At 50.8% G+C, this 21,966-nt stretch overlaps 1 protein-coding gene across 1 annotated transcript in view; it reads right to left on the reverse strand.

The window, feature by feature from the left end:
* LOC140399361 (noelin-like) overlaps window positions 1–21,966 on the reverse strand; it is a 48,901-nt gene that overhangs the window by 24,866 nt on the left and 2,069 nt on the right. Inside the window, exons 2-3 of the mRNA XM_072488933.1 lie at window positions 18,490–18,639; window positions 2,704–2,859 (exon numbers count right to left, since the gene is read on the reverse strand). Coding sequence (XP_072345034.1) covers window positions 2,704–2,859; window positions 18,490–18,639 — 306 coding nt within the window. The remainder of the gene's footprint in view (window positions 1–2,703; window positions 2,860–18,489; window positions 18,640–21,966) is intronic.

Below are 21,966 nucleotides of genomic sequence, written 5' to 3' on the forward strand. Positions count from 1 at the left end.
AAGAGCTGGATTAAGGGCTTTGCCTGTCCACTCTGCGCATTGGCTTTGTAACTGAGAAAAGAATAAATGTACCATCTCACACTTACTATCAATGAAGCTTATTTATCAGCTACATTCTGTAGTTTTATTAGTGTCTTCCTGTATTTTGTCACAGTCTTCCTCAGTAATAACTGCACTCTCTCATTTGATGTCAGCTGTGAATGTTACAGCTTCCAATTCCGGAGTCCAATTTGTTCCCGTCTCTGGGTCCCGGGATCGATCCCTGGGGAATACCACTTCCCATCAACTGCCCCTCAAAGTAACTACCTTTAATCCCAACAGTTTGCAGGCAGATTCCTGTCCATTCTGTTACCGGCCCCTGACGTTCTGACCGGATTCATGTGTATGTCGAAGGCTCTTTGAAAATTCAAATTTATTACATCTGCTGCATGACCCTTCTCTATGCTTTGCAAACTCTTCAAAGAATTCAAAGCAGCAGTTAGATATAGAAATGAGGGCAAAGGGATCACAGGATTAGGCTACTGAGCTGGATGATCAGCCATGATTATAATGAATGGCAGAGCAGGCTCGAAGGGCCGAATGGCCTCTTCCTGCTCCTATGTTCTGTGTAATTCAATAAGGGTGGTGAAGCATGACATGACTTTTGAAAACCATTCTGATGACTCATCGTTATAATTCCATTTCTAGATGTTTTTCCATTTTCGCTTCAGTAAGGAATCTATTGAAATGAAAATCGTTTATTGTCACAAGTAGGCTTCAAATGAAGTTACTGTGAAAAGCCCCTAGTCGCCACATTCCGGCGCCTGTTCGGGGAGGCTGTTACGGGAATTGAACCGTGCTGCTGGCCAGCCTTGGTCTGCTTTCAAAGCCAGCGATTTAGCCCAGTGTGCTAAACCAGCCCCAGGTTGGGCCAATTACCTTTCCTGTCAGTGACATTAAACTAATTTAGTTAAGTCACCTGGTTTACCCTGTCTGCCCTCTCAATACCAAAATCCCATTAACTGACCACCTATTCTCTGGCCATTTCCCCAATCAGGGGCGAGATTCTCTGACCCCCCGCCGGGTCGGAGAATCGCCGGGGGCTGGCGTGAATCCCGCCCCCGCCGAATTCTCCGGCACCGGATATTCGGCGGGAGCAGGAATTGCGCTGCGCCGGTTGACGCCCCCCCCCCCCCCCACCCCGGCGATTCTCCGGCTCAGATGATCCGAAGTCCCGCTGCTAGAATGCCTGTCCCGCCGGCGTGGATTAAACCATCTCACTTAGCGGCGGGGCAAGGCGGCGCGGGCGGGCTCCGGGGTCCTGGGGGGGTCGCGGGGCGATCTGGCCCCGGGGGGTGTCCCCACGGTGGCCTGGCCCGCGATCGGGACCCACCGATCCGCGGGCGGGCCTATGCCGTGGGGGCACTGTTTTCCTTCCGCCTTTGCCACGGTCTTCACCATGGTGGAGGCGAAAGAGACTCCCTCCACTGCGCATGCGCGGGGATGCCGTGAGCGGCCGCTGACGCTCCCGCACGTGCGCCGCCCGGCAATGTCATTTCCGCACCAGCTGGCGGGGCACCAAAGGCCTTTCCCGCCAGCTGGCGGGGCGGAAATCAGTCCGGCGCAGGCCGAGCCCCTTAACGTTAGGGATTCCGCACCTTTGGGGCGGCGCGATGCCGGACTGATTCGCGACGTTTTTGGTGCCAGTCGGCGGATATCGCGCTGATTGCGGAGAATTTCGCCCCTGATCTATTATATTTGTGTAATAGTCCCTCTGTTAGCCCCGGCCAAATGTCTTTTCATTCACATGGATGTGATCCAACTGGGCCACAGGTTTTATCCGACCCAAGTTTGGTTAGTTTATTAATTACCTCCCCACTTACTATCTTAAAAAAAATTTCACTTAAAAAAAATCTTCTCTTTCAATGTCGTGTCCACTGCGTTGGTGTCCTTGGTAAACACTGAGTGATTATTCAATATCTCTGCCGCTTTGCTCTCCTTGACAAAGAGCTTGGACAAGCCCAATGTGCTCAATGGCCTCCTCCTGTGCTTGAAGCATTTGTAGCCAATGATTTTCAAACTTGGTGAACACAAGTTGCTCACAGGGGGCAGCGAAAGTGGATCAGCCTCCGCAAAAGTTAATTTCGGACCTCGGAAAGGAACCTGCTGAGGAGGAGTCAGAGATTGTAAGATTTCAATCAGTCTGATTACACGCGGGGGGGTGAAAGAGCAGAGAGATTCCCAAGTCGGTGGGGCTGGTAGGGGAAGGGGGGGGGGGGTTCGAGGTGGCCGAGTTTGTGTACAGCATGTGTGGGGGGAGGGGTTTGATGGGCTGACTGTTCGTGTTCTTTCGATTGTAGGCAGAGATGTTCATGGCTGTTTGCTGGTTTGGCCAATCGCTACCGGGGCTGGTTTGGCACAGGGCTAAATCGCTGGCTTTGAAAGCAGACTAAGGCAGAGCAGCAGCGCGATTCAATTCCCGTACCAGCCTCCCCGAACAGGCGCCGGAATGTGATGACTAGGGGCTTTTCACAGTAACTTCATTTGAAGCCTACTTGTGACAATAAGCGATTTTCATTTCATTTCAAATGGGATCTCACTGTGACAAAGCCTACGACATTGTAAGGTGCCAAATTACTCAATGAGTACACACGGCTGACAAAAATTTCTCTGTCCCGCAGACCAGCCCCCCCAAGCAGACTGAAACCATCCCCGTGTTCATACCTGAAACTGTCGGGAGAGATGAGCTTTGTGACTCTCCTCCACCTGTTTGAATTTTGATTCCAAGCCTCTCATTTGTGTTTCCATTTTCTCCACATACTGCAGGTCTCGCTGGGTTCGTCGGTCCAGGACCTCTATAGACTGAGTCATATTCTGCACCTGTAACGGTGAAGGGCGAGTGAGATTGACGGTCACCAGGAGGTATAATCACCCATAGCCCACAGTCCATTGTCGAAACTGTGGTGCAGAGCAACAGCCAGGAGCATTGGTATCCAAGATAAATCAGCTGGTCACGGGGGTGGGAGGGGGGGGCCGGATTCTCCCCCGCCTCGGGAACTTCTTACCGGTGGCAGAGAATCCAGCCCAGAGTCTCCATGGTCATGAGTTGGGAGAATCTCACTCAACAGAGACACCTAATGGTGACAATATGTAACTGGACAACTGTCAACAAAATAGCAAGTGTTGACATCTCTTCATCGAGATGCTGAGGCTGCACAAACTTTCCTAATTGGGGCCAGACCAAATGTAGACCTGGCAGCCAAACCCATTTCCAGCCTATCCTGGGAAAGGCCTTTGTCAGTGGATGCGTTCGGGAGCTGTCCTGACATGGCAAACCCGATTTTTCATGTTACCTCCAGGCCTGACACCATGGGACAGGAAGATTTAGCCTCATGAATCTGGAAGTGAGTAATGGTCCTGACATTATTATGTGATACAGAATATTATCCATCTACCCCACCACACCCTCAACCCCCAGTTGCTGCACGGACATCAGTCAGTAACACAGGGTGCTGGGGGAGAGGGGTTACTGAGTGACAGTGTGAGGGAGCGGGATTAACATCAGTAGAGACACAGTCAGTAACACAGGGTGCTGGGGGAGAGGGGTTACTGAGTGACAGTGTGAGGGAGCTGGATTAACATCAGTAGAGATACAGTCAGTAACACAGGGTGCTGGCGGAGAGGGGTTACTGAGTGACAGTGTGAGGGAGCTGGATTAACATCAGTAGAGATACAGTCAGTAACACAGGGTGCTGAGGGAGAGCGGTTACTGAGTGATAGTGTGAGGGAGCTGGATTAACATCAGTAGAGACACAGTCAGTAACACAGGGTGCTGGGGAGAGGGGTTACTGAGTGACAGTGTGAGGGAGCTGGATTAACATCAGTAGAGATACAGTCAGTAACACAGGGTGCTGGGGGAGAGGGGTTACTGAGTGATAGTGTGAGGGAGCTGGATTAACATCAGTAGAGACACAGTCAGTAACACAGGGTGCTGGGGGAGGGGGGTTACTGAGTGACAGTGTGAGGGTGCTGGGGGAGAGGGGTTACTGAGTGACAGTGTGAGGGAGCTGGATTAACATCAGTACAGATACAGTCAGTAACACAGGGTGCTGAGGGAGAGGGGTTACTGAGTGATAGTGTGAGGGAGCTGGATTAACATCAGTAGAGATACAGTCAGTAACACAGGGTGCTGGGGGAGAGGGGTTACTGAGTGACAGTGTGAGGGAGCTGGATTAACATCAGTAGAGATACAGTCAGTAACACTGGGTGCTGGGGGAGAGGGGTTACTGAGTGACAGTGTGAGGGAGCTGGATTAACATCAGTAGAGATACAGTCAGTAACACAGGGTGCTGGGGGAGAGGGGTTACTGAGTGACAGTGTGAGGGAGCTGGATTAACATCAGTAGAGATACAGTCAGTAACACAGGGCGCTGGGGGAGAGGGGTTACTGAGTGACAGTGTGAGGGAGCTGGATTAACATCAGTAGAGATACAGTCAGTAACACAGGGTGCTGGGGGAGAGTGGTTACTGAGTGACAGTGTGAGGGAGCTGGATTAACATCAGTAGAGATAGAGTCAGTAACACAGGGTGCTGGGGGAGAGGGGTTACTGAGTGACAATGTGAGGGAGCTGGATTAACATCAGTAGAGACACAGTCAGTAACACAGGGTGCTGGGGGAGAGGGGTTACTGAGTGACAGTGTGAGGGAGCTGGATTAACATCAGTAGAGATACAGTCAGTAACACAGGGTGTTGGGGGAGAGGGGTTACTGAGTGACAGTGTGAGGGAGCTGGATTAACATCAGTAGAGATACAGTCAGTAACACAGGGTGCTGAGGGAGAGCGGTTACTGAGTGACAGTGTGAGGGAGCTGGATTAACATCAGTAGAGATAGAGTCAGTAACACAGGGTGCTGGGGGAGAGGGGTTACTGAGTGACAATGTGAGGGAGCTGGATTAACATCAGTAGAGATACAGTCAGTAACACAGGGTGCTGGGGAGTGGGGTTACTGAGTGACAGTGCGAGGGAGCTGGATTAACATCAGTAGAGATACAGTCAGTAACACAGGGTGCTGGGGGAGAGGGGTTACTGAGTGACAGTGTGAGGGAGCTGGGGGAGAGGGGTTACTGCGTGACAGTGTGAGGGAGCTGGATTAACATCAGTAGAGATACAGTCAGTAACACAGGGTGCTGGGGGAGAGGGGTTACTGAGTGACAGTGTGAGGGAGCTGGATTAACATCAGTAGAGATACAGTCAGTAACACAGGGTGCTGGGGGAGAGGAGTTACTGAGTGACAGTGTGAGGGAGCTGGATTAACATCAGTAGAGATACAGTCAGTAACACAGGGTGCTGGGGGAGAGGGGTTACTGAGTGACAATGTGAGGGAGCTGGATTAACATCAGTAGAGACACAGTCAGTAACACAGGGTGCTGGGGGAGAGGGGTTACTGAGTGACAGTGTGAGGGAGCTGGATTAACATCAGTACAGATACAGTCAGTAACACAGGGTGCTGAGGGAGAGGGGTTACTGAGTGATAGTGTGAGGGAGCTGGATTAACATCAATAGAGATACAGTCAGTAACACAGGGTGCTGGAGGAGAGGGGTTACTGAGTGACAGTGTGAGGGAGCTGGATTAACATCAGTAGAGATAGAGTCAGTAACACAGGGTGCTGGGGGAGAGGGGTTACTGAGTGACAGTGTGAGGGAGCTGGATTAACATCAGTAGAGACACAGTCAGTAACACAGGGTGCTGGGGGAGAGGGGTTACTGAGTGACAGTGCGAGGGAGCTGGATTAACATCAGTAGAGATACAGTCAGTAACACAGGGTGCTGGGGGAGAGGGGTTACTGAGTGACAGTGCGAGGGAGCTGGATTAACATCAGTAGAGATACAGTCAGTAACACAGGGTGCTGGGGGAGAGGGGTTACTGAGTGACAATGTGAGGGAGCTGGATTAACATCAGTAGAGACACAGTCAGTAACACAGGGTGCTGGGGGAGAGGGGTTACTGAGTGACAGTGTGAGGGAGCTGGATTAACATCAGTACAGATACAGTCAGTAACACAGGGTGCTGAGGGAGAGGGGTTACTGAGTGATAGTGTGAGGGAGCTGGATTAACATCAATAGAGATACAGTCAGTAACACAGGGTGCTGGAGGAGAGGGGTTACTGAGTGACAGTGTGAGGGAGCTGGATTAACATCAGTAGAGATAGAGTCAGTAACACAGGGTGCTGGGGGAGAGGGGTTACTGAGTGACAGTGCGAGGGAGCTGGATTAACATCAGTAGAGATACAGTCAGTAACACAGGGTGCTGGGGGAGAGGGGTTACTGAGTGACAGTGCGAGGGAGCTGGATTAACATCAGTAGAGATACAGTCAGTAACACAGGGTGCTGGGGGAGAGGGGTTACTGCGTGACAGTGTGAGGGAGCTGGATTAACATCAGTAGAGATACAGTCAGTGACACTGGGTGCTGGGGGAGAGGGGTTACTGAGTGACACTGAGGGAGTTGGAATCTTCACCGAACAGTCCGATCTGTCCCCTGGCTGCCAGGCAGTGCACTTCAGAGTGAAGAGTCACAGAGATTTACAGTATGAGGTCAGCGAGAGCTACCTCTGCATACAAACAGATCAGACCAGGATGAAGAATCTGTCCAGAGGGCTGTCTGAGATAACCATGCCGATCGTGTGGTTGCTCAGGGGTGGAAGGAGCAATTCAGACTATGGACCCCCATGCTCGGAGGGTCTGCACTGGGTGCTCCTTTGTTGCTTCAGCGTGCAGCTGGAGTTTGGTGAAATAGGGAGGCTTTAGATTTATTGTGACAATCGTGAAAAGTATTGTTCTGCCTACATTCCAGGCAGACCCTCCATATATGAAAATATATAGGACATAGGATCAATACACAAGGTAAATACATGGACACAGGCATCGGGTGAAGCTTACGGAGACAGTGCTACTCAGAAGAGAAGAGGTGCGGGGAGATCAGTTCAGTCCATAAGAGGGTCATTTAGGAATCTGGTAACAGTGGGGAAGAAGCTGTTTTTGAGTCTGTTCGTGCGTGTTCTCAGACTTCTGTATCTCCTGCCCGATGGAAGAAGTTGGAAGAGTGAGTAAGCCGGGTGGGAGGGATCTTTGATTATGCTGCCCGCTTTCCCCAGGCAGCGGGAGGTGTAGATGGAGTCAATGGATGGGAGGCAGGTTCTCAACAGAGTCTCAAGGAATAATTGAATTTTAGGGCTAATTTCAATCAAAAGTGTGGTTTGTTCCTTAATTTAGCCATTAACTAAAATTTGCCCTTTTCACTGGCTAACGATGAGTTGCAGCTTTAAAACAGGAGTTTACAGGGTCTCAGCTGAAACCAGTTAATTAGACAACTGGTTTAATCCAGTACAAGTAGCCTGGAATTAGCGGCCTTGCCTTGGGATCCTTCAGTGCTGCCACTGAGAGCAGCAGGAGTTTGGTGAAAATGGAGGAGTGGAGACAGGCGGACCTGGGAGAGACACCTCTACTCGGGCAGCGAGAGGACAGGCGGACCTGGGAGAGACACCTCTACTCGGGCAGCGAGAGGACAGGCGGACCTGGGAGAGACACCTCTACTCGGACAGGGAACGGAGACAGGCGGACCTGGGAGAGACACCTCTACTCGGGCAGGGAGAGGACAGGCGGACCTGGGAGAGACACCTCTACTCAGGCAGGGAACGGAGACAGGCGGACCTGGGAGAGACACCTGTACTCGGGCAGGGAGAGGACAGGTGGACCTGGGAGAGACACCTCTACTCGGGCAGGGAGAGGACAGGTGGACCTGGGAGAGACACCTCTACTCGGGCAGGGAACGGAGGCAGGCGGACCTGGGAGAGACACCTCTACTCGGGCAGGGAGAGGACAGGTGGACCTGGGAGAGACACCTCTACTCGGGCAGGGAGAGGACAGGTGGACCTGGGAGAGACACCTCTACTCGGGCAGGGAGAGGACAGGCGGACCTGGGAGAGACACCTCTACTCGGGCAGGGAACGGAGGCAGGCGGACCTGGGAGAGACACCTCTACTCGGGCAGCGAGAGGACAGGCGGACCTGGGAGAGACACCTCTACTCGGGCAGGGAACGGAGGCAGGCGGACCTGGGAGAGATGCCTCTACTCGGGCAGGGAACGGAGACAGGCGGACCTAGGAGAGACATCTCTACTCGGGCAGGGAGAGGACAGGTGGACCTGGGAGAGACACCTCTACTCGGGCAGGGAACGGAGATAGGCGGACCTGGGAGAGACACCTCTACTCGGGCAGGGAACGGAGTATGAAAAATATCCAGTAGTAATGTCACAGGAAAACAATAAATTCATTGGTTGGCAAGTATCTGCTAATTTGCATAACATATTTTAAATTGCTTTCAGATTAATGGGAAAAAGGAGAAATATTTTGTGGATTAAAAAAACTAAAATCCAGTTGGAAATTTAAAAAAAAAGAAAAACGAATTCAATAAAATAATGATGCAGGGTCAGGCGATGTGTTGTTCCTGCATGATGTGGGAGATCATGATCCTGCATGGTGTGGGAGATGGTGGTCCCCATTGTGGTTCCCAGTGAGCCCATCTGTAGCAAGGTTGGTTGGACTTTGGCTCAGGGTTGATGAGCTTGATTCTGAGATTTGGTCTCTGCGACACATCAGGGAGGGGGCGAGTTACCTGGACACTGTTTCACGAGGCAGTCACAGCCCTTAGTTTAACTATGTTGAATTTGGCCAGTGGTCAGGGACAGGAGGGTGTGACTGCGATTGAGGTAGGGAGAGGGGTCCAGTAGGGTTGCAGGAGCCTTGGCCCCCTGTCCTTGTCCAAATTCTCGCTCCTGTGTGGACGAGAGCAGGGACTGCAGGGAGATAAGCAAACTGACCACAGCACTGGAACATGGAGCCATTTGAGTGGGGGGGGGAGAGAGAATAAATGCAGTTGTAATTGGGGATAGTATAGTTCGGGGCATTGACACTGTTCTCTATGACTAGGATCGAGAATCCTGAAGGTGGAGGTGGTGTACCTTTCCTAGTGAAAGAAGGGATCAGTGCTGTTGTGAGAGACTGAGATCAACACATGGAATCAGTCTGGGAAGAAATAAGAAATACCAAGAGAAAGGAATCCCTGGTGGGAATAATCTATTGGTCCCCAAACACTAGTTCTGCAGCGGGGCACAGTATAAACCAAGAAATACTCGGGGGCTTGTAAGAAAGTACTCTATAATCATGGGTGACTTTAATATATGTATATACTGGATTAATCAAATTGGCATGGGGAACCTCAAGGGAGAGTTCATTGGATGTATGAGACATTGTTTCTTGGAGCTATATATTCTGGAACCAACCAGGCAGCAGGCTATTCTGGATCTGATATTGTGTAATGAGGAGGGATTAATTAATGACCTCATAGTTATGGATCCTCAAGGAAAAAGTGATCATAGCATGATCAAATTCAGTTTGAGGGCGAGAAACTGGAGTCCCACACTCGCATTCTGGAATTGAACAAATGTAATTACATAGGCAGGAGGATAGATTTGGCCCTAGTGGATTGGGCAGGAAGACGAAAGGGAAGACAGTTGATGAGCAGAGGCAGTTGTTTAAGGAGATATTCAATTCCTCACAACTAAAATATATTCCAGAGAGGAAGAAAGATTGTAAAGGAAGAAAAATCATCCATGGCTAAGCAAGGAAGTTAAAGATAGCAAAGACAAAAATGAAGACATACCATGTTGCAAAGGCAAGTGGAAACCTGGAAGATTGGGAAACTTTTAAAGATCAACAAAGGGTTACTAAAAAATGTCATGAAAAGAACAAAGGTAAATTTTGACAGAACTGTAATGCCCTTATTCAAAAAGAGGCAGAAAATAGGAAACTATAGGTTAGTTGGGAAATTGTTTGAATCCATTATTAAGGAGTAATAACAGGACATTTGGAAAATCAAAACCTAATCCATCAGTCAGCATGGGTTTATGAAGGGGAAATCCTGTTTGACTAATTTTGCTAGAGTTCTTCGAAGGTGTAACAAGCAGAGTGGATGATGTGGATGCTGCAGGTGTAATATATCTGGACTTCCAGAAGGCATTTCAGATGGGAGTTCATCTTACACAGATGTGTAAGTTAGGTTCTGGGGTTATTGGGATAGGGCAGGGGGTGAGCTTGGGTAGAGTACTCTTTCAGATGGCTGGTGCAGACTCGATGGGCTGAATGGCCTCCTTCTGCACTGTAGGGATTCTATTGTTTGATAAGGTGCCACACAAAAGGTTAATACACAAGGTTAGATCACATGGGATTATGGGTGACTTATTAGCTTGGATAGAAGTCTGGTTAATTGACAGAGTTGGGATAAATGGGTCCTTTTCTGGTTAGCAAGATGTAATTAGTGGGGTGCCACAGGGTTCGGTCCTTGGGCCCCAATATATATTAATAACTTGGATACAGGGATAGAAGGTCCTATGGTCAAATTTGCAGATGACACTAAAATAGGTGGGACAGTGAGTTACAATGAGGAAATAAGAACTTCACAAATGGATACAGATAGGTTAGGAGAGTGGGCCAAAATGTGGCAGATGGAGTTTAACTTGGGTAAGTGTGAGGTCATTCACTTTGGTCGGAAAAAATGGAAAGGCAACTTGTTATCTAAATGGGGAGAGACTTTGGGGAGCTCCGAGGCAGAGAGGTGTCCTTGCGCATGAATTGCAGAAAACAAGCAGGTGCAGCAGATTATAAGGAAAGTGAATGGAATGTTGGCATTTATAGCAAAAGGAATTGAGTATAAAGGTAAGGAAGTGTTGTTACAACTGGACAAGGCATTGGTAAGACTGCACCTGGAGTATTGGGCACAGTTTTGGTCCCGTTATTTGAGGAAAGATGTAGTGACATTGGAGGCAGTTCAGAGGAGGGTCACTGGATTGATTCCAGTGACGAGGGGTTTGTCGTACCAGGAGAGATTGAGCAGTTTAGGCCGATACACTCCAGAGTTTAGAAGAATGAGGAGAGATCTAATTGAGGTGTACACGATGCTAAAAGGTCTGGATAAAGTAGACGTGGAGCTGATGCTGCCTCTTGTGGGGCTTTCTAAAACCAGAGGTCGTAGTCTCAGGATAAGGGTTAGCAGATTCAAAACCGAGAAGGGGAGAAACTACTTCTCCCAAAGGGATGTGAATCTGTGGAATTCACTATCCCCAGAGTGTGGTGGATGCTGGGACAGTGAGTAAATTTAAGGAGATAGACGGATTTTTAATGGGTTTGCACTGAGTGCTGAATTTGGTGCTTTTTGAGTGCTATAGTAAGAGTTTGGTGACCGAGGGAGTATAAGGCTTCATTTTTATCTCAAGTTTAGTCTTTCTTTTATTTAGTTAATTAACTTAAAAGTTGCTGTTTGGTTTAGAAGAAGGTGAATTTGAATCAGCTTTAAACAAGCTTCTACTTCGAGGCACTTGCAGCTGGAGCTTGTTAATTAGTTAATTGGATTAGCCAGTTTTCAGAGGCTAGATTCACAGTATAAAAGTGTTCCCCTACAGTGCAGACTTTGTTTGCACTGAGTGCTGAATTTGGTGCATTTGAGTGCTATAGTGAGAGTTTGGTGGCTGAGGGAGTGCTGAATTTGGTGCATTTGAGTGCTATAGTGAGAGTTTGGTGGCTGAGGGAGTGCTGAATTTGGTGCATTTGAGTGCTATAGTGAGAGTTTGGTGGCTGAGGGAGTGCTGAATTTGGTGCATTTTGAGTGCTATAGTGAGAGTTTGGTGGCTGAGGGAGTTGGGTGAGGAGGGAGTAAGGTGCTCCTTTCATTTTGTTTCCTACATTTCCGCAAAGAGTGAGAAGAGAGCCAGGAGTTTACAGAGTGCAGCTGACTGGGAGCAGAGTCGGAGGGCGGAGATCTAGTTAGTCCACAGGGCAGCTATATTCTGTCAGGTAAGAGGGGATGGAGGCTAGGCCAGTTGCATGCTCCTCCTGTAGGATGTGGGTGGTGAGGGATACCACCGGTGTCCCCGCTGACTATACCTGCGGGAAGTGCACCCAACTTCAGCTCCTCAAAGACCGTGTTAGGGAACTGGAGCTGAAGCTGGATGAACTTCAGATCATCCGGGAGGCAGAGGGGGTGATTGAGAAGAGTTACAGGGAGGTAACCACACCCAAGGTACAGGACAAGAATAGCTGGGTTACAGTCAGGGGGAAAAAAACAAACAGGCAGACAGTGCAGGGATCCCTCGTGGCCGTTCCCCTTCAAAACAGTAAACCGTTTTGGATGCTGTTGGGGGGGGGGGGGATGACCTACCGGGGGAAGGCCCTAGCAGCCAGATCTCTGGCACTGAGTCTAGCTCTGGGGCTCAGAAGGGAAGGGTGAAGAATAGAAAAGCAATAGTTGTAGGAGATTCAATGGTTAGGGGAATAGATAGGAGATTCTGTGGTCGCGAGCGAGACTCCCGGAAGGTAGGGTGCCAGGGCCAGGGACGTCTCGGATCGTGTCTTCAGGATCCTTAAGGGGGCGGGGGAGCAGCCAGAAGTTGTGGTGCACATTGGTACCAACGACATAGGTAGGAAAAGGGGTGTGGAGGTAATAAACGAGTTTAGGGAGTTGGGCTGGAAGTTGAAAGCCAGGACAGACAGAGTTGTCATCTCTGGTTTGTTGCCGGTGCCACGTGATAGCGAGGCTAGGGATAGGGAGAGAGTGCAGTTGAACACGTGGCTGCAGGAATGGTGTAGGAGGGAGGGCTTCAGGTATTTGGATAATTGGAGCGCATTCTGGGGAAGGTGGGACCTGTACAAGCAGGACGGGTTGCATCTGAACCAGAGGGGCACCAATATCCTGGGAGGGAGGTTTTCTAGTACTCTTCGGGAGGGTTTAAACTAATTTGGCAGGGGAATGGGAACCGGATTTGTAGTCCAGCAACTAAGGTAGCCGATATTCAGGACGCCAAAGCGTGTAATGAGGCAGTGGGGAAGGGAACACTGACAAAGGAGAGTACTTGCAGGCACGGAGATGGGTTGAAGTGTGTATACTTCAACGCAAGAAGCATCAGGAATAAGGTGGGTGAACTTAAGGCATGGATCAGTACTTGGGACTACGATGTGGTGGCCATCACAGAAACTTGGATAGAAGAGGGGCAGAAATGGTTGTTGGAGGTCCCTGGTTATAGATGTTTCAATAAGATTAGGGAGTGTGGTAAAAGAGGTGGGGGGGGGGGGGTGGCATTGTTAATTAGAGATAGTATAACAACTGCAGAAAGGCAGTTCGAGGAGTATCACCCTACTGAGGTAGTATGGGTTGAAGTCAGAAATAGGAAAGGAGCAGTCACCTTGTTAGGAGTTTTCTATAGGCCCCCCAATAGTAGCAGAGATGTGGAGGAACAGATTGGGAAACAGATTTTGGAAAGGTGCAGAAGTCACAGGGTAGTAGTCATGGGTGACTTTAACTTCCCAAATATTGAGTGGAAACTCTTTAGATCAAATAGCTTGGATGGGGTGGTGTTTGTGCAGTGTGTCCAGGAAGCTTTTCTAACACAGTATGTAGATTGTCCGACCAGAGGAGGGGCAATATTGGATTTAGTACTTGGTAATGAACCAGGGCAAGTGATAGATTTGTTAGTGGGGGAGTATTTTGGAGATAGTGACCACAATTCTATGACTTTCACTTTAGTAATGGAGAGGGATAGGTACAGGGCAAGGTTTACAATTGGGGGAAGGGTAAATACGATGTTGTCAGACAAGAATTGAAGTGCATAAGTTGGGAACATAGGCTGTCAGGGAAGGACACAAGTGAAATGTGGAACTTGTTCAAGGAACAGGTACTACGTGTCCTTGATATGTATGTCCCTGTCAGGCAGGGAAGAGATGGTCGAGTGAGGGAACCATGGTTGACAAGAGAGGTTGAATGTCTTGTTAAGAGGAAAAAGGTGACTTATGTAAGGCTGAGGAAACAAGGTTCAGACAGGGCATTGGAGGGATACAAGATAGCCAGGAGGGAACTGAAGAAAGGGATTAGGAGAGCTAAGAGAGGGCCAATCTTTGGCGGGTAGGATCAAGGAAAGCCCCAAGGCCTTTTACACATATGTGAGAAATATGAGAATGACTAGAGTGAGGGTAGGTCCGATCAAGGACAGTAGCGGGAGATTGTGTATTGAGTCTGAAGAGATAGGAGAGGTCTTGAACGAGTACTTTTCTTCTGTATTTACAAATGAGAGGGGCGCTATTGTTGGAGAGGACAGTGTGAAACAGATTGGTAAGGTCATGGAAATACTTGTTAGGAAGGAAGATGTGTTGGGCATTTTGGAAAAACGTGAGGATAGACAAGTCCCCCGGGCCTGAGGGGATATATCCAAGGATTCTATGGGAAGCAAGAGATTAAATTGCAGAGCCGTTGGCAATGATCTTTTCGTCCTCACTGTCAACAGGGGTGGTACCAGGGGATTGGAGAGTGGCGAATGACGTGCCCCTGTTCAAAAAAGGGACTAGGGATAACCCTGGGAATTACAGGCCAGTTAGTCTTACTTTGGTGGTAGGCAAAGTAATGGAAAGGGTACTGAAGGATAGGATTTCTGAGCATCTGGAAAGACACTGCTTGATTGGGGATAGTCAGCACGGATTTGTGAGGGGTAGGTCTTGCCTTACAAATCTTATTGAATTCTTTGAGGAGGTGACCAAGCATGTGGATGTAGTGTACATGGATTTTAGTAAGGCATTTGATAAGGTTCCCCATGGTAGGCTTCTGCAGAAAGTAAGGAGGCATGGGATAGTGGGAAATTTGGCCAGTTAGATAACGAACTGGCTAACCGATAGAAGTCAGAGAGTGGTGGTGGATGGCAAATATTCAGCCTGGATCCCAGTTACCAGTGGCAAACCACAGGGATCAGTTCTGGGTCCTCTGCTGTTTGTGATTTTCATTAATGACTTGGATGAGGGAGTTGAAGGGTGGGTCAGTAAATTTGCAGACGATACGAAGATTGGTGGAGTTGTGGATAGTAAGGAGGGCTGTTGTCGGCTGCAAAGAGACATAGATAGGATGCAGAGCTGGGCTGAGAAGTGGCAGATGGAGTTTAACCCTGAAAAGTGTGAGGTTGAGGAAGTGGAAGGACAAACATGAATGCGGAATACAGGGTTAATGGTAGAGTTCTTGGCAATGTGGAGGAGCAGAGAGATCTTGGGGTCTATGTTCATACATCTTTGAAAGTTGCCACTCAAGTGGATAGAGCTGTGAAGAAGGCCTATGGTGTGCTCGCGTTCATGAACAGAGGGATTGAATTTAAGAGCCGTGAGGTGATGATGCAGCTGTACAAAACTTTGGTACGGCCACATTTGGAGTACTGTGTACAGTTCTGGTCGCCTCATTTTAGGAAGGATGTGGAAGCTTTGGAAAAGGTGCAAAGGAGATTTACCAGGATGTTGCCTGGAATGGAGAGTAGGTCTTACGAGGAAAGGTTGAGGGTGCTAGGCCTTTTCTCATTAGAACGGAGAAGGATGAGGGGCGACTTGATAGAGGTTTATAAGATGATCAGGGGAATAGATAGAGTAGACAGTCAGAGACTTTTTCCCCGGGTGGAACAATCCATTACAAGGGGACATAAATTTAAGGTGAATGGTGGAAGATATAGGGGGGATATCAGAGGTAGGTTCTTTACCCAGAGAGTAGTGGGGGCATGGAATGCACTGCCTGTGGAAGTAGTTGAGTCGGAAACATTCGGGACCTTCAAGCAGCTATTGGATAGGTACATGGATTACGGTAAAATGATATAGTGTAGATTAATTTGTTCTTAAGGGCAGCACGGTAGCATTGTGGATAGCACAATTGCTTCACAGCTCCAGGGTCCCAGGTTCGATTCCGGCTTGGTCACTGTCTGTGCGGAGTCTGCACGTCCTCCCCGTGTCTGCGTGGGTTTCCTCCGGGTGCTCCGGTTTCCTCCCACAGTCCAAAGATGTGCGGGTTAGGTGGATTGGCCATGATAAATTGCCCTTAGTGTCCAAAATTGCCCTTGGTGTTGGGTGGAGGTGTTGAGTTTGGGTAGGGTGCTCTTTCCAAGAGCCGGTGCAGACTCAAAGGGCCGAATGGCCTCCTTCTGCACTGTAAATTCAATGATAATCTATGATTAATCTCGGACAAAGGTTCGGCGCAACACCGTGGGCCGAAGGGCCTGTTCTGTGCTGTATTTTCTATGTTGGAAGGTTATGGAGAACGGGCAGGACGGTGGAGTTGAGGCCAGGATGGGATCAGCCATGATCACAATGAATGGTGTAGTGGGCTCAAAGGGGCTGAATTCCTCGTGCTTCTGTATATCCCGAGCCCACTAAATTCCCAGGAACCTTGCGGGATCCCCTTCTGCAACCTGGTAGCAGCAGCAGGGACATGAGCAAAGGGGGCTGACCCCCTTCACTCGGGTCCATCGCACCAGGACTGCGCTTGTCAATACTTGCACCGAAGCCTGGTAGAGTTCCCGGGGCACGGGGTGGGAATGGAGACTGGGGTCAGGTTTGCCACCTTGTGCCAATCCCATTTTTGCCCGGCGCGGGATCTTCCACCCGATCGGGATTCCCAATCTTCGAGACGGTGGATAGAGGATTCCGGCCATTGCCAGGCCAGAGGTGAGAGTAAGGTCAGTTAGTGAATGAGATTTGGTGCAAGTTAAGATATGGGCAGCAGTATTTTGTATGAGGACAGGTTTATATTGGATGGACGATGGCAGCCTGAGTAGGAGAGCATTGAACAATTCAAGTCCAGAGATCACAGTCATGGGTGAAGTTTTCAGCTCCAGCTGAGTAGAGTCGGGCCACGTTCGGGAGATGGTCACGGGGGGTCTTCGAGACTGGGTGCATTTGTGGTTTAAAAATTGATCTCCGGATCAAACACAACACCAAGATTACAAATGGTTTTATTGAGTTGAAGACGGTCCCCAGGGTCAAAACCCAAGCTCAGTGATTGGAGTTTGCAGCATTTGCAGAGATGGCAAAGAGAATAACCTCACTCTCCCCAATATTTCATGAACATTCTGCTTATCTAATATCGGATGTCAGACGGGCAGTCTGGCCAAACTGAGACAAGGAAGGAATGAAAAGAGGTCAGACACAGCATAGTGATGTCAGCATCTGTTGGAATGCTGACCGCGTGCGTTCAGCTGTCGTCACTGAGGGGGCAGCTTGGAGGGAGCCAAGGATCAATCCTTGGGAGACACCAGAGGGAACGGTGCAGGAACCGGGGGAGAAAATGTTTCCAGTGATTCTCTGGCTACAATTTTACAGATCAGAATGGAACCAGGTGAGAGCAATCAGACGGGCCTCGCTCGACCAGCGGGGCTAACTGGGTTACTCTTTGAAACAACCAGCACAGACTTAATGGTCTCCTTTTGTGCTATAGTATTCCAGGGCTGGGATTCTCCGAGCCAGCGCGGGCTCAGAGAATCGGTGTTCACCCGGTGGTCGACGTGGCGCCAGCCGGGGGCTGTTAAGAGCCCTCCCGTGCCGGCAACTGGCCAAGTTCCCGCCGGCGTGGTTCGAACATGGTTCCACCCGGTGGGCACTCGGAGTTGTGGCTGCGGTGGCCGCCCTGGTCTGGGGGGGGGTGTATCCGTCACTGGGGTGGGGGGCCTCCAGGACGGCCAGGATCATGATCGGCGGCCACCGATCAGCGGGCGCGCGCAGTCTGGGGGGGGCCTATTTCTTCGGTGCTGGCTCGCTGTGGGGGTCCGCCCATGTTGTGCGGGGCCAGCGCCACATCCGGCCACCGCCGCATGCGCAGACCCGCGGCTGGCAGTGCAGGGCCGCGTATCAGCTGCCGGAGCCGCAGGTAGCGCACCGGTGCCATGCTGGGTCCCTGTGGGCCACGGAATCGCTGGTCCAAGAGACCCACTGATGCCAGCATGAAAGACTCCGGTGTTTACGCCGTCATCAACACTTAGCCGCCGTTTTGAAGAATCCCAGCCCAGGACTCTGAAGGTGGAGGGGCATTGGGGGAGCATGGTACAGTCAACCGAGTCAAAGGTTGCAGGCTGAAGGATAGTTTATCATGGTCACATAGGATGTCATTTGCAACATTGGCAAGTACTTTTTCAGGACCTGGGCAGGATGGAAATGTGACTGGAGAAATTCTGACAAGAATTTGGGCGGCACGGTAGCACAGTGGTTAGCACAGTTGCTTCACAGCGCCAGGGTCCCGGGTTCGATTCCCGGCTTGGGTCACTGTCTGTGCGGAGTCTGCATGTTCTCCCCGTGTCTGCGTGGGTTTCCTCCGGGTGCTCCGGTTTCCTCCCACAAGTCCCGAAAGACGTGCTGTTAGGTGAATTGGACATTCTGAATTCTCCCTCTGTGTACCCGAAAAGGCGCCGGAATGTGGCGACTAGGGGCTTGTCACAGTAATTTCTTTGCAGTGTTAATGTGCGCTTACTTGTGACAATAATAAAGATTATTATTGAATGTTTAAGTGGAGCGCAGGTGTAGCTTGACCTTTCCAATGTCTCCTATTGTGTGGGTGATTAACCAGCGCCATATTTCTGTGCAGAGAGGGCCCAGGCTGGTGTCGGGCTCTGCGTCCCTACCTTCTCCAGGAGCTGTCTCAGCTGCTTGGTACGGGCATCACGCGAGCACAGGGTCTGCTGGGGTGCCACCACGGTGCAGATGCATCTGCCTTCACTGTCTGGCGCAGAGCTGAAGACACGCCAGCCTTCCTCAGCATTATCGGGTAATACCTGGGGAGGAGAGAGAGAGAATATAGACCTGTAGAGAGTTCAGCAACAAACTGAGATTGCAACACCCGCCCAACACTTAAAATCTGATCAATTCAACAAATCAACCCACATGGTTAAACAAAAGACAAACATTCCACAGGATCAAGGTGCATTCCTGCCCAAAATCTACATCCAGATAAACTCTGACACCACGATCTATCACTGTGCCACATGCTTCAGCGCGGTCTCTGATTGTCTGCCTGTGAATCGGTGTCAGCATTGTCCCTGTGTGAATCTGTCTGTCTGCATTGTCTCCGTCTGTCTGTGTGAATCCGTCTGTCTGCATTGTCTCCGTCTGTCTGTGTGTATGTCTGCATTGTCTCCGTCTGTCTGCATTGTCTCCGTCTGTCTGTATGAATCCGTCTGTCTGCATTGTCTCCGTCTGTCTGTGTGTATGTCTGCATTGTCTCCGTCTGTCTGTGTGAATCCGTCTGTCTGTGTGAATCCGTCTGTCTGTGTGTCTGTCTGCATTGTCTCAGTCTGTCTGTATGAATCCGTCTGTCTGCATTGTCTCCGTCTGTCTGTGTGTATGTCTGCATTGTCCCTCTCTGTCCGTGTGAATTTGTCTCTCTCTGTCCCTGTGTGAATGTCTGTCTGCATCGTCTCTGTGAGTCTGTCTGTCTGTCCCTGTGTGAGTCTGTCTGTCTGTCTGCATTTTCTGTGTCCCTGTGTGAATCTGTCTACCTGATTGTCTCTCTGTGAATATGCCAGTCTGGGGTAGCATGGTAGTGCAGAGGTTAGCACTGCTGCCGCATGGCACCGAGGACCCTTGTTTGATCCTGCTAGATGTTTACAGCATGGAAACAGGCCCTTCGGCCCAGCTTGTCCATGCTGCCCAGTTTCTATCACTAAGCTAGTCCCACTTGCCCGCATTTGGCCCAGATCCCTCTACACCCACCCTGCCCATGTAACTGTCTAACTGCTTTTCTTGAGGAGTTTGCTCATTCTCCCCACGCCTGCCTGGGTCTCACCCCCAGAGCCAAAAGATGTGCAGGGGAAGTGGATTGGCGATACTAAAATTGCCCCTTAATTTGAAAATTAAAAAGAAATGTCTGCAATGTCACTCTGCCCCCCCCCCCCCCCCCCGTGTCTCCGACTCTGCCCCCATGTGCAGGGTGCACCCAATCAGATGCTATACGGACAATGAGCAACTCGGTGATGGTCCATTCGTGCCGACATGAATTACACGATGAACTGTTTGTAGTTTGTGAAGAGACACCCAGCTATGTGCCAACATCGAGTGTTTCTTTTCAATGTCCCCTAGCGGGACCTGTGCTCTGAGCCCCAAATCTGTTGTATGATTGATGATGAAACTGCAGATGTCACAGGACAGGGTTTACCAGGAACTCTGCTGTAACCACCCAGCTCCCACAGTACTAGCTCAATGTGGGACTGGAGCATTCCGCAGGATCAACAATTCAGAATGTATGTACCTTGGGAGAGAAAAAATGTTCACAGATGATCTCGCCAACTCTAACCATCTCACCATCCCAGAATTTTCCAACACCAGTTCCTATTTTTATTCTCTCAGCTTTTCTGTCAAGTCCTCTGCAACACTCTCGCAGTGAAAATAAACTGGAAAGAAATTTAACCCCTATCGGATTTAAACGACACAGTACCACGCACAATTTAACCAAACTCTCAATACAACTTTGCTGAATTTAACTCCCATCCTGAAATCAAATTGGGATGAGGGGAGGGGGGGGGGTTGGTGAATGCCGAGAGGCCGAGTAAATTGGGTTTATGATCTCTGGCAGAATGAGAAGTGAGGCGTTGAAAGACACCAGGGGCGGGATTCTCTGACCCCCCCGCCGGGTCGGAGAATCGCCGGGGGCTGGCGTGAATCCCGCCGGTTGCCGAATTCCCCGGATATTCGGCGGGGGCGGGAATCGCGCCGCGCCGGTTGGCGGGCCCCCCCGGCCATTCTCCGGCCCGGATGGGCCGAAGTCCCGCTGCTAAAATGCCTGTCCCGCCGGCGAGAATCAAAGCACCTCTCTTACCGGCGGGACAAGGCGGCGCGGGCGGGCTCCGGGGTCCTGGGGGGGGGGGCGCGGGGCGATCTGGCCCCGGGGAGTGCCCCCACGGTGGCCTGGCCCGCGATCAGGGCCCACCGATCCGCGGGCGGGCCTGTGCCGTGGGGGCACTCTTTCCCTTCCGCCTCCGCCACGGTCTCCACCATGGCGGAGGCGGAAGAGACCCCCTCCACTGCGCATGCGCGGGGATACCGTGAGCAGCCGCTGACGCTCCTGCGCATGCGCCGCCGGGCAAAGTCAGTTTTGCGCCAGCTGGCGGGGCGCCAAAGGCCTTTCCCGCCAGCCGGCGGGGCGGAAATCAGTCCGGCGCGGGCCTAGCCCCTCAAGGTGAGGGCTCGGCCCCTCAAGGTGCGGAGACTTCTGCACCTTTGGGGCGGCGCGATGCCGGACTGATTCACGCCATTTTTGGCGCCGGTCGGCGGACATCGCGCCGATTGCGGAGAATCCCGCCCCAGATTGCAGAGGGATTTGGCAGGGTGGAGACAGAGACTGCTCCCCCCGGGGGAATCTAAAACGCAGGCTCAGGGTGAGGAGTCCGACTGGAAGAGGAAACATTCTCTCAAAGGGTTGTGGGGTTTTCGGTGAATGACGGTGTGTCTGCTCTGTCGCAGAGTATATTTATAGTTGTGGGAGAGACGGATAGATTTTTGGCCTCTTGGAGAATCAGGAATACAGGGAGTCACTGGAATGATAATCATTGCAGGAAGAATCATCAGAATAAATCAAACTTGTGAGGACATCACTTGGGGCCATCAAAATAAAACAGTCACGAATAAACCAACCCTTCCCCTCCCATACCCTTCTGTTCCCCTCCCTCTCCCACATTCGCCCTTTCTCTGCCTCCCCTTGCTCCCTCACCCACACCTCCCGCCCCCTCCCCACACCCTCTCATGCCCTGCCCTCACGCATTCTCACCCCCTCCCCCACACCTGATGCTCCTTGCGCTCTCCCACACACGCTCTTGCCATTGACCCCACACCCTCTCTTGAATTACCCCCTCCCCATGCCCACTCTTGTCCCCTCCCACACACCCTTGCTTGCCCCACCCACTCTCCCTCATGCCCTCTTGACCTCCCAGCATGCCCTCGCCCCAAAGCACACTAATCCCCTCCTCTATGCCCTTTCCCCTTCCTGATGCCCTCTTGCCCATCCACAAATGCCCTCTTGCCTCCTCCCCGAATGCCAGCTTCCCACACCCTCTCCTGCCCCACCCACTTGCCTGTTCCCCCTTACCCTCACCACTTGCCCCACATCC

The sequence above is a fragment of the Scyliorhinus torazame genome, chromosome 22 (assembly GCF_047496885.1).
Source record: "Scyliorhinus torazame isolate Kashiwa2021f chromosome 22, sScyTor2.1, whole genome shotgun sequence".
In the NCBI taxonomy this organism is placed as follows: Eukaryota; Metazoa; Chordata; class Chondrichthyes; order Carcharhiniformes; family Scyliorhinidae; genus Scyliorhinus; species Scyliorhinus torazame.